The sequence below is a fragment of the Apteryx mantelli genome, chromosome 14 (assembly GCF_036417845.1).
Source record: "Apteryx mantelli isolate bAptMan1 chromosome 14, bAptMan1.hap1, whole genome shotgun sequence".
Lineage (NCBI taxonomy): Eukaryota > Metazoa > Chordata > Aves > Apterygiformes > Apterygidae > Apteryx > Apteryx mantelli.
This window is the reverse complement of record NC_089991.1, coordinates 10,934,178-10,950,860: the sequence shown is the minus strand read 5'-3', so window position 1 is coordinate 10,950,860 and position 16,683 is coordinate 10,934,178. Positions and strand designations below refer to the sequence as shown.

At 46.6% G+C, this 16,683-nt stretch overlaps 1 protein-coding gene across 1 annotated transcript in view; it reads right to left on the bottom strand.

Moving 5' to 3' along the window:
• The window catches only part of ADAM19 (ADAM metallopeptidase domain 19), a 38,894-nt gene that overhangs the window by 19,868 nt on the left and 2,343 nt on the right, over nucleotides 1–16,683 (bottom strand). The window contains exons 3-7 of the mRNA XM_067305079.1: nucleotides 15,147–15,217; nucleotides 5,371–5,449; nucleotides 4,193–4,269; nucleotides 832–1,024; nucleotides 202–267 (exon numbers count right to left, since the gene is read on the bottom strand). Coding sequence (XP_067161180.1) covers nucleotides 202–267; nucleotides 832–1,024; nucleotides 4,193–4,269; nucleotides 5,371–5,449; nucleotides 15,147–15,217 — 486 coding nt within the window. The remainder of the gene's footprint in view (nucleotides 1–201; nucleotides 268–831; nucleotides 1,025–4,192; nucleotides 4,270–5,370; nucleotides 5,450–15,146; nucleotides 15,218–16,683) is intronic.

The window sequence follows — 16,683 nt, the reverse complement described above, 5'->3', positions numbered from 1 at the left end:
ACAGTGGCTGGTGGTGGTGGAGAGGTCCTAGCTGCTGGGGCAGATGTGACTTGGACCCCCAGTTCTCCTGATGGCTGCAGGAATGGCAAAAGAAAACCACTCCAGCCTCGGCTGCCCTCCGCCTCCCTGGGAGCTGCTGCAGGTGGGATGTCAGCTCTGGGCACGTGCACAGCTGGTGTAAACATGATCTTTTTTTCTTACCTCTGCGTAATCAGCCACGAGCAGAAGTTCCACATACTTTGTAGCCTGCAAAGTCTCACGCTTCACCTGTGGCAACGGCAACACCAGTTATTTCCCCAATATCCCCTAATAAACTCTTTGCAAAACATATGTGAAGGTCATTTTCCACAGTTTGTTTTGCCCTGGCCATTCACTCCACCCCATCATGCACACAGACCTGGAGACAAGATTGAGTTATAGCAGCCAGGTATCACAAGCCAGTTTAGCTACAGCAATTGCCTATGGGCATGTCCTTAGCCCACCCCAGTTATGATTAGCTTAAACCTTTGCAAGAGGGTTGAAGACAGGTTTGTTCAAACCTCACACATCGGATGCACAGACCTGTGCAGGAACAGGTTCAGCTCAGCTGATGCTCTCTGACTTGCTCCGCTGCCATGACCCAAACCCATGTGGTCCCCAGCGCTCATTTTGCTTCCCTGCTGGAGCCGCTATTCGGCAACCAGCTTACTACAAACCCTCCTTAGATATCCTCTTTCATTTCCCTTTCTGAGCCGTGCTCCCAGACAGCAACGGACTCCTTGGGCTCGGAGTGGTGGGAAACACAGACCAACCCGCACAGCCCCGCGGCGCCCTGGTATGAGCCCTGCTCACCCTGTGACGGGCTAGTGCCACCTCGATGGGGAAGCCCCTGAGCCAGTCTCCGGTCACGGCCTCGGTGTCCTGGTAGCCACAGGCTCCTCTCCGCAACTCCAGGTCTTCCAGCCTGTAGATCAAGTGTTGGTTCTGGCTGTTGGGAACTGGCTCTAGGACATAGCTGGAATTGTGGCTCAGTACGATGAGTCCTCTGTTGAGATGGGAGGCAACAAGAGGGAAAGTCAGCGGCTATTGCAGTAAGAGGAGGCAAATCCTTCCTCTGCTACACAGTTCCTGGCTGACCCTGGCAGGTCATTTATCTTTAACAGGCCTTTCAGCTTGTTTAAAAAAAAAAAAAAAAAAGTAATACTTTTAGCACAGAGTGGGGAGTCCCTGAGCTTGCATATATTAAAATATATTTAAATGGACTCAGACGTTCAATGCAGACGCTATTGGAGCATGTGCTGTAATAGCGCAAGTTAACCTGAAAAGTATGATTTTTTTAAAGCACAACTTTTTTTTTGGGGGGGGGGAGTGAAGGCTTTTCAACGAATTGAAGAATTTTGTTTTTAATGGAACTGGTGTAAAAAAATGTGAAAGCTTTGCTTCTCAATGGAAAAACATGGGTCTTTGTTGCCTCCTTCTTTGCAGATTTTTAATTCCTGTCTCCTTTTATTTCCTTGTCTCTCAATTTTATAGTAGGAAAAAAAAGGAAAGAAAAAAAAGTGTCTATGTGAATGAGTAATGGGGGGGGCACCATAACCCAGATATTTTCTTGTTTTGTTCCATCTCCTGAAAAGAAAGACTGTAACAATTTTAAAATTAAGAATCCATTTTTTACATCTTTCCCCCTCAGAAAATACCATTTTTGACCACCTCTAGTCAGCAATCAAATTCATAATTATATGTTTTGCCATTTATGATATCACATATACTGAGAATATCAGAGATGCCCAGGGGATCCCTGAGATTTGGGCACCTTGGTCTGCTGCACTCCCAGCTGGACAGCCCAGTCTGCAGCACAACATCTCCATTCCCCAAATAACCCATTCCCTGGGCCACCTTTCTCCAGCTGCCTGTCTCCTCTTGGGCCACCCTGCACAGCATCTCTTTGAAAGGAAATCTGCTTCACATTGAGGACAGCAAGTGCCTGACAACAAAGAGTTATAAAAGGAGTAATAAATAATATACGTGGCTCTGGAAAGTGCTTTCCTTGTGATCTGGGATCATATTCAAAGCACTTTCCCTGGGTAGATATTAGATAAATTATCCACATCTCATAAGCCTGTTTTTTCCATCCAGTGGCTACTTGGTGAAGCAAGTATTGCCGCACTCCTATGGTGCAGCCTCAAGGAGACCAGGCGGCTGTTGTTATGCTTTTCCCAATTTTTCCTGCAGCTGTTCCCGAAAGGCCTAAGCAGTGAGTTGACTTGGAGCCCCTTTGAATTCCCAGTACTACATATGAGGCCCAGCAGTCCCTTGTGCTGGGCTGTTCACCAGCTTCTTCCCCAGAGGGTCTCTCATAAATCACAACTTGCAAGTCCATGCAGTTACTCCGTGCCACAGACCCTTCCCTGCAGGGTTTGGGGAACACCTTGCTATTATTATGCTTAAATCCTGCAGGATGGTAGAAGATCCCGTGGTGCTGGTCTCTGTAGAAACAAGAGACACTTCGCTCAAGAAAGCTGGCTATTGTATGAATGGGGAGAGAGATGATATTGTATCCTGTAGGAGTCCAAAGCCATTAGGGTGCTCCCCTGGCAGGATCTCAGCTCAGGTGACCTTGGTGAGCATGTAAGGCCAGAATTACTGCTGTGATACAGAGTCAAGGATCGGTTGATTTCTCTGCAGAGTCAGTAGATACTTCTCATACAAGAAAATCACAGGAAGACAACTTCTAGTGGAAAAACTAATGATGGCAGGGCTTTTGCTCTTGTGCACACATTTGAACAACACTCCAGGGTGGCTCTTACCACTCGCAGTGGTAATCAGGAACAAGAGGTATGGGTTTCTCTGGGACTTGCACACAGCCATACGGTTCTGTTTTTCTCAATCAGCATTTTACAGCCGTGAGAGCTGGAAAGCTTCTGTGTTTAATACCTACTGAAAGACATGGGGCTTGAAGGGCAGCATGCCTCCCTGCGAACGCTCACAGTGAAAACAGATGTGCGTGCTCAGCTTCCATGCGTTTCCAGTAATTACAAAATTATGTCAAGAAGTCACTAGCACACAGCCTGACAGCTCTAGGGTGCAGGAGCGCTGCTGCACGGGCACATCAAGACATCTTTTTCTCCTCTGCTGCTGGGAATGGAGAGCCTAAGAAAATGCAAGCTGACAGAAGCAGGGCACACCTGTGACTGCTTTTGCTTTGGGATTATTTATTACAAACTGCAGGTGGCCACACTGCCCTGTTTATCTCACTAGGTCCTTTGGCCTGTGTTACATTCACTTAAGAGTGCTCAGGGTTTTTTTGGCAAGGCCTGTTTCCTGGCTGGACCAAGTCCCATCAAGCCCAGCTTCCGATCAGTTCCTGAGTGCAGATAACCACTAATGTCAATAAAGTATATGCAGTATTTTGGAAATGAACTCTGAGCTGGTGTAAACGATTGCAGCTCGTTGGTCTCAATGAACCATTTCATTTACTCCTGCTGAGGATACAGTCCTCCTCTCTCTGCCAAAGACTCCATTACTACCAAAGCTGAGGTTTTAAAGGCATAACACACACAATCCCTGCACCACCCAGGGAGAAACCAGAGAGCAAGGGAAAGGGAGTAGGGCTGACAACTTGGGGGGAAGTTCAGATCTGAAGATACAGCCCCAAACTGCACATAAAAACATGTCAGTTGTGAGATGCTTGAAGAAGGAGCTGGTTTCTGTATTAGTGTAGAGAGGACTAGTCTTGGACTTCACAAGTCCTGCCGCTGTCTCCATACAAGATACAGTGCTGAGACACTAACAGGAGAGACCCTTTACTCCAGTAGACTCTTGAGTTAAACTCATTTAATGCATGAGTTCATGTTGCCAGCACAGAGGGGGAAGAAGTCTAAGCGCTGCCCAGGAGGCCATGGTTACTAATGGCTCCCAAACTTCTGGCTTTCCCCGGACATGTTCCCTTTTTTGCCCAGGACTTCTGGCTGGGTGGAATCTAAGAACTGGTTTGTTTGTCCAGGATCTCCTAATGTCTGGCAAACACTACGCAGTACACAGCTGTTCCCATTTCTGCCTGGGGAAAACCAGAAAGAAATATGGCAACCACACTGCCGGGGAGCAGAACCTGCACGGCGGCATGACACAGCAAGGAGCAAAGCAGGAGACATGGAGCAAAGCAAAAGTATTGCTGCAGCAACAAACGCTGCTGCCTGCAGTGCCAGGCACTTACCGCAGCCCTTTGCAGGAGCTGAGCATGACGCTGGAGCGCTCCCTGCCCCTCACGACGCCGTGGTAAAAGCAGTGGTCCTGCAAGGCAGAGAGGGCATGGTCACAGAGAGCAGGGCTGGGAATTCAGTCTTGGGATGGACGTGTGCTACATGTAGGCGCCATTGAGTCCCATTTGAGCACTGCCAAGGTATCAATACTCCAATGTTTGTCCTCCTTCCCCTTCATTAAGCACCTGACTATCATTACTAATCTCCAAGAGTCTATGTATGGAAATTTGGCCTTTCAGCTGCCATGCATGGCCTAAGGGAGTGCACAAAACTGCTCCTGGCTGCCAGTAAAAATTAAGAGCTTTGAATCCCCAAGGAAGCAACTTGGATGGCTGCAGCATTAAGCCCCATCCAAAGCTTTCTGCATGTAATGGGAGCTGCCTATCAATTCCAGCTGGCCCTGGGTCAGGCCCCAAAGGAGGTGCCTTTGGCACCAGGAAGGGTTACGCCACGTGCAGCGGGAAGTCCCTGTCTGGGGGCTCCCTGCAAGACAAAGGCAGCCTCCGGCAGGACCCACGGGACCACAGGGCAGAAACGCTGACATATGCCATCGCGTCCCTTCTCCTCGCCCCGGGGCCCCAGGAGCAGCAGGCAGCAGCAGCAAAGATGATCTCATGGGGTTTTTCTCTCCTATTTTTAAATCGCAACCAATGCATATCTTTGTGTCACTGCAGTGGAGAGTTGGCCAAGGCCTGCGTGAGATCAGTAATTCATGGCATTTTTACTGAAAAGGAGCCAGCTTATGCTGGCTGGTCTTCCCAAAGGCCGGGAACATCCCCAGCATGGAGTACCCCGTGGCAAAAATCAAAAGGAAGGGGATGAGCAGGGGGGTGAATAAATGAGCTCTTTATTCACCAGCACTCAGAGGGGAGCAACACTGGAGGCCGTCCTCCTCTCTCACAACAGAACTCAGGCAAAATATGAAGTCATTTTTACCTTTTTTTGGTAATGGAGACGCTTTCTGGCTGGAAACTCCCAGCTCAGCAAGCCAGGCTGTCCTGCCCTTCGACGTGAAGCTGGGGGAGCCCTGGCCCCGACAAAAGGCTCTGGAGAGAGAAGCTGACCCGCTCCTCTGGGCTGGCTCCCTGGTCTCCCTGCACGCTGCAGGAATGAAAGCGGTCTCTGTACTTACTGTGTGGGGCAGAGAGACAGTCTGGGGCCTTCCCGTCTGGCTGTAATGAGTCTCAGTGTAGCCTGGTGCAAAGAGGTTTCTGCAGACACAGAAAAAGAGAAAAAGAAAAAAAAAAAAAGACAATAAGACCTTTCTTAGACCTGGAAATCTATTTCCCAGGTGTGCTGGAAAATCTGCTAGATTCAGCTCTTTCTGAAGTCAGTGTGTTCCTGTTGATGTGAACCACTGCTACTGGACTCGGGACAGTCACTGTTCATTACAGGCTGTGCCCTCCAGCCCCAAACCAAATGAAATGTGCAGAGGGCAAGGAGAAGGTGGGTATTTTAGAGACATTCACGGAAAACTGTGCTGAGTCTCTGCACGCTGCTCTGAATCAGTGCTTTCCATCTGCAAGGCACTTGTTAACACACTTTCCCCAGGGAAGGAAAGGCTAATGGCTTGCTCAGGGCACAGAAGCAATTAGAGGCTCTGCAAAACCCATGCCAAATACTGTGCTTCCCTGTGCAGAGGGAACTGTAATGGGAGAGGGTCAGAAGCTGGAAGTATATATGACCTCACCACATGCACCTATATACTGCCTGCACAGAAACTGTGCACTTTATCCCTTGGCACACACTTGCTTCCAAAAGGGTTCAGCCAGCCATCTTCCTGAGTGCTCTTTTAAGCAATTTATTAAATTAAATTAAGGACAATAAAGAGCCTGCCCCCAGGTTCAATCAGGTGCTGAGATCCAGTTCCAACAGCCTCAAGTGAACAACTCAATTTTTATGTGAAGTATTTAAAAAAAAAAAAAAAGGCAGCAGCAACCTCCCTAGGGTGCAGATGTCTACAGTGGGTTTCATTTTCTACTGCAAAGTTATGACCCAGATGTACTGGGATTAGATTCAGCATACCAAGCCCAGTGTACCAAAGGCCACTTCAGGACATCACTGGGCTTTGGAGCAGGTGTAAGTTCAAATTCAAATCTAGTCTCTCTCAGTCCTCCAGCTTGTGTGTGAGCACGCACTTATAAACCAGTCTGCATCTATATTTCAACTTCTGCCAAGAAGCCAGATCACATCTTTGTTCTAGGCAAATGCTGATTCCCCAGTTTCAATTTGATCCTGTCATCCTTATACAGACAGTATTCCCTGTCTTGAGCCCAGGATCAGTGAGAAGTCTATAAAAAGCACTCCTGTGCACTGAACAGTAAGTATTTTGATTTTGTTCCAGAGGCAACATCTTTCCCCTTTTTCCAGACATCTGTATTTGCTAAACAGTGATGTAAAAAAGTGCAGCAAATCAAAATCTGGGCCAAACCAAGAAAGTCACATCCTGTGTCCATCTCAGAAGCAGTAAGAGAGTTTTAAAACAGTTTTTTAAACCAATTGACTCATTTCCAAAAAAAGGGGGAGAAGGTTCATACAGCATGCTCCACTATCAAATATATAGCAACCTGCATGATGCTATTAGGCTACCAAAGCATCACACTTGACTGGCACTAGGATGTTGTGCACCAACATTGCAGTGTTGGCAACATCACAGCTATAATTCAGTCCTTCTGCATTGCTGTTTAATACATTTCACGTGCCAGTTTTTGAAATATGACCTGCAGGATAGCAAGAAGGCAGAAAGCGTTATTCTTTGCTCTGCTTGATTTCTTTAGGCTGAATAAAGAAGGCCTGAAAGATAAATCTGTTTCAGAAGCAAAACTGAAGATTTTTCCACTTGACTTGAATTTTGATATGTGACGCTCATATCTAATCTACCTTGAAAGACCCTATGTTTGAATAAGAGATTGAGTGTTTTTGATATCAGAGATCTAATCGAATTAGGCCTCAGTGACTGGAAAGAAATGAAACTTTTTCTCGTAATGTTTAGAAGTGCTTCCTACATCCTGAGTTTAAAGGATCAGACATCTGAACAAGTAACGATGACTTAGCTTGTGCGTGTGCGCCACTGTTTTATCCGATACCATTTGATGCTACGAAAACAACAGCTTTTATCTTCTCTTTCAAAGTTTACTGTGTCCCAGGAAAGCTCATTTTGCTTTTTTTCTGATGTGCTAATTCTCGTCACTAGGTATCTTGTTAGTGATCCAGAAAGCAAGACTGCTGTTATCAGCTATTTTGAATCTGTAAACTGAAGATAAGCACAGAAATGCCATACCACAGAAAATGACTCCCTTAATCTCCCCGACCACGGTAGCTTTCCCAGCATGAAGCTACGAGAAACAAATGTTTAATCAACAGATTGCATTAACTTGCAGGAAATTGCCTTGAGCAATGTAGTCAGGCAGGTATCTGGTCTGTGTAAGAGCTTGTCATCTCGAGAGTAGACATTAAACTGATGCGAATCTGTCTAGTGCTACTAAAGTCAGAATTAGATACCATGGGTTTCCAGAAGCTGGGGCCTGCACGGCTGACTTGTTTCATTCACAAACAAGCAGGCTTGTGTTTTCTTCCTGCTCCTTTATTCTTGGAAAGCATCTTGGAAAGCTACTTTTTTCTGCCCTTCAGCAGCTACCGTTGCACTCCTCAGTGCTTGTCTCCTGGTGGCCCAGAGAGCTGCTCTGAGTCCGGTGCTCCTGCCCTGCCACAGCAGAGACTGGCCTGGAGACCCAGGCTATCACCCCTTCTGGGGGGATTAAGGAGCCAAGAGGTCCCCCTGAATTTCAGAAGACACCTGTGCAGCTCGAGCTGAAAGCACGGCTCATCCGGCTGCACAGGATTGTCCTCGGTCCTTTGAATCTCTCTCCACCAGCTGACTCCTGCCCGATGTTGTGGGCTCCCTGCACAAGGCCAGGCTTCTATTCTGAGCACAATCAATTAGCCCTGTTTTGCTTCAGTGCTGGAGCCCTTGCAGCACTGCTGAGAAGAGTTATCACAGTACTTTGCGTGGAGGGGAAGGCAAAGAGGAAAGAAGAAAAACAACAGAACATTTTGCAACACCCTTGGGGTGCTGTCTCACTTCGGAGTTCATTCCCAGCCCAGCTCACTTCCTCAGTTAGCACTAAGTTTTCCACTGAACTGTAAATAAATAGAAAAGAACCTTTCTTTCTGTCTTAGAGTGCACCAGAGCTATCAGCCAGTCTTGTCCCTCTTTGTCCCCCCCTTTATCGGACATAATTTCAAGACACGGAGCATCACTGCCAGGCTGCACCGGGTGAAGGGCCGACTCCAGGAGAGCTCAGGTCTGCAGAGTGCCAACAGACTCCTTCACTCTTTCCATCATAGCAGAGAGCTCAGCACCTCACTGGAAGATGAAAGCCCAGGAAAAAAACTACATGATTTGACCCTTTTTTTCATATTACATTACACAGCTCAGTGTCTACCTCTCCAGCAGCTCTAGATGAAGATGCAAATGCCTGTAACATCTGGATGCAAAACAACATCATTTAAAGGCTTCAGTGATACAGTGTCACACAGCTAGCAGAATGCTAGCACACATCATCTTAATAAAAGGCAGCACAGAGTCAAACGTTAGAGGGGTTATCAGCACAAAGAACGGATGAGGCCAGAGGAAAAGTGGGTTTTGGACAGGATCAATCTCCTTTGCTAAACCTTGGTCACAGCTGGCAGCTGTGTGAGGCTATTTGAGGTCAGTTTAAGCTACAGGAGAGCTCAGGATGTCCTAGAGAAGCCCTCCCACTTTTGCAATAGTGATCGACTTTCAGCAAGATCAGGCGTTCCCCAAGACCTGGCTCTGCACATCCGAGCCCTCACATTCGGGGTGTGCACACCGGGTGCGACAGCCTGCTCTTGGCAGTAATCACTCAGCAGAAAGCCTTGGGACCAGGCTTCAACACAAGCAAGGAAGCCAACTAAAAGAAGAGTGGCTCCGTGCCATAATGTACAGATGGCTTGAGACCGTTTCTGCGGATGACCGGCATGGAGAGATCTTGGCTCCGCTCCTGCCTGTCAATGATATCATTGTCTGAAACAAACCTCTCCTCTTCGTGCCGTTGTGCTGCTCTCTGAACGGGCCCTGCCGCGCGAAGCTGACACTATAAGGCAGGGTGCCCATGTTTTGCCATGTGAAGACGTCATGGTGGGGAGGTCACATACTTCGCGCATGAGCCAATGGGAGAGACAGGCTGGGGGCATGGCCAGCCCATGTGGGGCAAAAACACAGCTTTCTCGGTGGGCAGCTGCCACGTGGCACATGGGGACATGGCGAGAGCACATCCTTCTGCTCACCCAGGTGCCCAAAGGGAAAGGAGAAGCGGCCAGAGGCAAAGGCGGCCCCACTGGGCACCCAAACGCCCCGACAAATGGCACAAGGAAAGCCGGGGTTATAATTCAGTTACGTTGGCAACTTTGTTGGGGTTGATGTTACAGAAGGGCTGGTCTGCACAGACAGCTGCCAGTTCAATACCCACGAGTATCAAGGAGACAAACATATTTTTTCTTCCCTCCCCAAGAAAAAGATAAATGGTCCACAACACTCTTGTAAGAAACATCAACTCTTAATTTTTTTAGTCTTGGGACCCAGAAGAATGAAGTCAGATTGCAATCGCTTACATCTCTTTCCCTGTCCCTTTCCTCAAATCACAATAAATCTATCCAGTCTGGCTGCCAGCATCTGGGGGTGGAGGGAATTGATTCTCCCAAGAAAATTTAGACATCAGATTTCCATCTATGATTTGTGGTCCTGCTCCATCGCCTTTCAACATTTTCCAAGGAGGGCAAGAAGGGGAATTTGACTTCTTACCTCTCATTCATTTAAAATCTTATATTAAGTAAGAATTTATTATTCAAACCTGAGATGACCCCAGCCTGAACACCACGAAAATGTGACCTCTGACAATAAGAGCAGGCAGGCCTGCTTTCTGTATCCATCCCTAGGGGGAAATCAGAGATTTCACCCCTGATTGAATCCTCCAGCCAAAACCTAGCACTTCATTGAACCACTGAAATTCAAAATCTTTTTCTTGGTGTTGGTGAGTCTCGTCCAGACCAAGCCTGGAGCTCTTAAACTCACTTCCTCAAGAGCCTTTGCTGGTGTATCCCAAACTGTTTATTGTTCTAACAGAAGTAGTTTGAAAGGTAAAAGTAGCTTTCCAACTATGGAGGCAAAATTAAACTCCTACTTGCAATGCCTTGGAAAATATCACAGGCTAAAGACTCTCCGCCCCCTTAGGCTATCCATGTTATCTGTGTGTGAATCATCTTACAGTACCAGAGCTACAGAGCAAAATTTGTCACATAGCCCACCGGCTCAGCAATGGGAACTATAAAAGTCACCTGGAGAGGAAAGAGGAAAGAAAATGAATAGGAAATTGGCTGATAATAAGAGGCAGGGAGCAAACAATTTAAAGGACTCCATTTCCTTGTCTCTTCCTCCCTGCCCCACACAGAGAAATTGCTAAACATCCCAAGAGAATCAGGAGGATGAAGAGCAGCTATGGCTTTCCAGGCTGCAACCCTGTTTTCCTGACGACTCTAAGAGACAGTAGATCAGAATAAACTCTATTTTTCTCCATTACATAACCCTTTAACTCCCTGTGCAGGAAGCCTATTAGACACTGATAATGTGTAGGCCACTGGTGGAATAATCTCAGATATCCTTCCTGCCCAGAGATGGACAGCAACCTCCCTTCTTCCTCACTCAGTTGATTAAAGAGGCACTGGAAATGAGAAAAAGCAGGAAACGGTGAAATGCAAGTGACACACAGATCTCTTATCAGAGCTGAGAGCATCAAACAGGGCCAGAGCACTTGGCAGCTACACAGATGTGACCTGAGAAGATTGGAAATGATGCTTTTCCTTATCAGATCCAGTTGCCTAAAAATAGTTATCTGGATTGGTCTGGGGCTCAAATCAGATGAACTCTGGACTGTCTTTGCACTGTCCTCAGGCAACTGCTACACACCTTGACCGGCACCACTGGGGCCTGCATGAGCCGGCACCAGCTCCAAGGGGTGGAAGTCACTTGAGGCTCCCCTTGCACTTCAGAGGGACGAAATTTTCTTATCCCCGGCCCCAATACCTGCAAGCCCACATGTGGCAGCCTGACAGCTCTTCAACTCATGTGCCTTGTCCAGACCAACATCACAGTCCAGTGCCTAGTGCCTCTTCTCCCTGCCTGGCCCTCAGCTGTGACTTCTCCTGGAGGACCCTCTGCTGCCCTTTGCAGGGAAACAAGCCTTTTCCAAATCTGCTTTCCCCCATGGGAGGCATGAAGAGGAGGAGGAGGAGGAGAAAAGGGTTTTTTGGGATACTTTTCCTGCTTTCAGATGAGAAAACTCCACGTAGATTTCTGCTGTGAAAATATCAGCTCTCCCCTTTGCTAGAAAGGAAAGGCTCTCACCAGGCAGCTCTGCCACACACATTCAGAGCTTCTCCACAGTGTCCCAGTATCCCCTCCATGCTTGGCTCAAAGCTGCTTTTTATTAACAAACGCAAATGCTTTGGAAAAAAAGTCACTTTTCATCCAAGGTTTGCGACTCACATTCTTCCGTTCCTAAGCCCCAGCCAAACTTAAAACTGTTTTATAGGCATCTATCCATATATTTGTTGTTTGTGCAGCTTAGAGCTTTCCAGTCCTGCAGCTGCAGGACATGGGTTTGAGTCATTTAAAACAAGTCTGAATCATTTGGGGGATATACAACATTTGGGGGAAATGTTGTATAGTGTTCTTAACTTTGCTTGGAATTATACTGTGGTTCCTCCTTTCTTAAGTGCTCGAACAGGAAATAATGCAATATTATGTTAGCTGCTAATGCAATAATTCTATTATTAAATATATGAAGCCTAAACTCAGATGTGTGCTAAGCGTATTACAAAATAGAGTTGTGCAGGGTTCTGAGTAGAAGTATATGCAATAATTTCTGCTTTTCACCTCTACAGATGAGCACAATGTCCTTTTTATATGAAATATAAAATTACATGCTTACAAACATTTCTTCCACATATTGAAAACAGCATATTTCTTTCAAAGCTTCTGCACCTCTACCAAAGCCCTCCAGGTTATAATTTTATCCCCCCCCCCAGCCTCCTTTGAAGCACAGTTCACATTCATCGGCTTTGTCTCTCTGTAAGGACTGGTGAAGGCTGCCTAATCCCCCGAGGGCACCGCTTATAACAACCTCAGTTTCTTCGGCTTGGAATATCTCCTTTCGAGCCTTGCGATACCATCGGATCAGTCAGCTGCTGGCCAGGACCTGATGACCCCACCAGTTACACACTTTCTTTAAGTGGAGGGAGGCTGTAAGGCGGTCACGACAGTCCAAGGGGCACGTTCGCGCCCCGGCACTCGCTCAGCACTCAGTCCCTGGAGCAGGGTGCCAGTCTCAGCAGAGCTGGTTTCCAAAGGCTCCTGCTCCGTAAACCCGACCAATTAAACGACCCAGAACTCTGGGCTTCATTTGAATTTAAACCCCCCAAGTACCTTCCTTAAAGTTGTAGTTGTGCTTTATCCACTTCAAAGCCGTCTGAGACTGGCCTGGTATTGGTTTCAAGATCTCTTGGAAGACGCACTTCCCACTCGAGTGGTTCTGCCTTCTCTAATGCCCTCCGGCAGCCTTACAAACCCGCCGGGGAAGAAGTATCTGACAATGTCATTATTCAGTACAGAAGGCCTCCGATTAGGACCTTAGGTTCTGCTGAAAAGTAAGTAGTAGCAGTAGCGGTGAGCTCGTGGATGCAGGCAGCTGCCTCCCACAGTGCCGGGCTGTGAAGCTGAGGTGCTGGGCTGCGGTCTCTGCCTGGCTGCACACCCCAGCAAGAAGACGCCGTTTTCATCCACTCCAGTGAGAAGTGCTTTACAGATGCTGATTACTAATATCATCCACAGGGCTCCCAAGAACTTCTTTTTGGTTTTTTCCCCCCCTGTCTGCCTCATTCCTCTTTTTACTTTGAGTGTCTCTATAAACTACTTTAGCACCTTTATACGTCTCTGGAAAGTGGTGGCTCTCTAGAGCTCTCATCTAATCAAGTTCACAGACTCGCATTTTGGGATTGTGCCATTGCCTTGCTTGAGCAAGGACTTGAGGCCTGGCAAAACTCCCACTTGAGGCACTGCTATCTATGAATCACTTTTATTTTCCACAGAAAACAATCAAAAACTTCAGACCACTTGCTGTATTTCATCAATCCTAGTGAGGCAATTTACCCTTCAGTGGAAGTGTGTGTGTGCACATGCAAGCCTGTGTGTATACATCTCAATGAATGAAACTACATTTCAGGAAATAAAGACAATAGAAGCCCTCTATTATTATAATTCTGTTTACTAACACAGGCAATGAGTTTGTCTGCAGTGGAAAAACCACGGCACCGTTCCCACAAGGCACCTGGGGGTTATGTCATCACACTCTGAGCACACAGATTAATTCAGCAAGGATCCTTGCTTTTGCCAGCTTCTACCGTGCTAGAAACAAATTCACCTCTGCACAGTTGCTGCAGAGTATTCGAGACCTGACAGTCTTTCCGCTAGGGAAGAGACTCCCATCAGCAGCTAAGTTCCTTCCAGGTTCAGGTCAGAGATTATCGTTGCTGACAACTGTTGTCAGCAGCAGCTCATTCTCTTGCTTTAGACAGGACCTAGTTAGCAGCTCTTATACTGCCTGGTCCCCTCTACCACTTCTCTATTTTTCCCAGCTGAGAGATACCAAAATACAGAGAATTTACAGCTATTTCTGTTTGGCTCAACATGGTGCATTACTGACTGAGGAACATAGCCAGCTTCTGCAGCTCTGAAATTCCCAGTAGCTTATATGGCCTATTACAGAAAACACCTTGTAGGATGTACTCTTCTTCAATCACTCATCTGATTTCAGTCTTTACTGCAGACAGTGCCAAGAAAAATCTGGTGTTCCTCAAAGATACCCTGAATATGATTTAGGATTGTGCATTGCCATCAGAACTAATAACATTTTCTGGTATTTCACTCCACGCTTACAGGAAGAAAGCTGAGCCCCCAGGTTCTGGGTGTCTGGGGATGTCCATACAACACATTCAGAATATAACAAGGGTTATTATTCCAAGGTTATTATTCCCTCTACTGGTTCTAGCAGACAAATATTTGGTTTTGTTTCCATACATAAATCAGACAGATTGAAAACAAACAATCAAAAAAAAAAAATCAACAGTGGGAGGGGAGAGCTTAGCAAGGAAGAGCTTATTGCAGTTCATTTCCAGCTGCTGTTCACCACTGGAAGTTAAGCAATTAAACAGCCTGGGACAGAGCAAGCCTCGAGACAAGAGTCATCCCACCTACTTTATCCCCCTGCATATTCAGCTGAATTCAATACAGATCATGTCCTATGCACCCATAGCATTGCTGTATCATACCAGAGAGCCAGCTGCATTTCAGTAAACACAAAGGCATTTTTTGGTCTCCTTTAGCATGAAGGGCACTAATGGAATTGAACTGTCAGAGTCATTTATCCCAGAAAACGGAGCAAAACCTCTTTTGACCACAGAAAATTAATTCCTCATTAGAGTTGCACTGGCTCTAAGGCAGTGAACCACTTGGTAAATAGTGCACCTCATAGCAGTGACATTTTCCGGTTAATGCAAGAATTGTGGTGCAAGAATAAGTTTACATGCTGCAGGCCAGGTCACCATCCGTTTTTTGCTGACAAAGCTCTATTGAAGCCAGTGCTGTTTCTCTGATTAACAGCAGTGGAGACTTAGACCTGGAATAACCTTGAAATCCAGAAAAGGACTTCCTCATCCTGTCTTTATCAAAACCCTGTTGAAGTCAGTGGAGGTTTTCCTGTTGACTTCACTGGGATCCTTATTCATTATTTTAGTGAGCACACAAGTCCGAACACAATGCGCAAGCACACTTACCCATTCTTCTCTAGATCCAAAATCAGATCTTGTCCTTCTGCCTTTATCCTGACTTCAGCTCTGAACGGATGCTGTGTGCAAAAGAGACAGTGTTTGTTACTCGCATATCATCATAAATACAGAAACAGCCAGGAACATAGAAAATGGAGCTGCCTTTAAACCTCTCTGTCCTCCGCAGGTGAGGGCCTCACTTCGGCACGTGCGAGGTGGGTAGAGCTCAAGGAACCAGAGGGCCAAGGAAGAGAAGCGCCGGATCGCAGCGGCTCCGAGCCTGCTGCCATGGCCCCACGGTGCAGCGGTGCGAGCGCGGAGCCTGCATGCAGCCCGGCCATGCTGGTGGGGTGCCACATCCGAGAGAGTGACCCCACTCCCTTAAGCAGAACAAGCAGCTCAGACATGGCACTAAGTCCCAGTGCTAGAGCTCTCTCAGGGGCAGCTGGATGGTTACGTCTGTATCCCTTCTCCTATACACCGCGGGAAGGCTCAGGGCTTTGGTCCCGACATAGAAATACAGGTCTGGACCACATCAGAGGACATCCCAACTTGCCCTAGAGGTTTACAAGTCAAATACAAGCCAAAGCTTCCATTGTTGTCACAGCAGCAAAAGGCATTTTTTAGAAACCTAGTTCAGGACAAGAGGAATCACATCGTTTTCAGAGATTTACAGATAATTCCTTTACTCCGAGTAAATGCCAATACGCCATAGACAACAGCATCCCTTAAACTCTTTTAGGATCTAGCTATTGTTTGGATGGTACTTCACAGCAGCTCTAGTGTTAGTCCCAGGCTACAAAGGGACTGGAAAACACAACGGCAACTTTCTAGTTTGTTCAAGGCACTGGATACAGCCCTGGCTTGCAGGCTGCTTACAGAGGACACAGGACAGCTGGCTCATGGGTCCTACTGCTGTTTACGGAAAGGACTCCAAGTATTGGAGAGATGAAAGCTGAGAGACAGTTTTCCCACAAGGGAAGCCTTTGCTGCTCACATTACAGACAAAAAGAAATTTTTGAATATAACTGTCCATCATATGCAATTTCTATATAGTCTGTAGTTCAGGAAAACAGCTGGTCATCTACCAAAACAGCTGATCTGCTAAGCAACATACACTCACTGCCCGGGGAAAGCATGAAGAAACTCTGCTGTAGTCAGGTTCAGGCCTGGATCTCCAGGAAGATGTTAACATACCATCTATTTTAACACTGAAAGACTTCTGAGACCCAGTGTACCTCTAAATTTGGAGTACAGAAGTTTCATGACAGTACAGATATTTATTGAAACATATTACTATCACTGGACATCAAATGATGTATGAGAATGTGCACGTCTGGCTGGTCTTTTCAGCCCATGTACTTAGCTAAAGAGCCTGTAGTAGTATGGATTTTCCAGAAGAAATTTTTAGGAACCAAAATATTGTGTTTCCATTATTAAACAGACAATTTAAAAATAGAAGGATATAGAGTCAGTGATATAAAGTCAAACCAAGCACCCCATTCCTCAAAATCATGAATTTCTTAGTATAATGGCAAATACACAC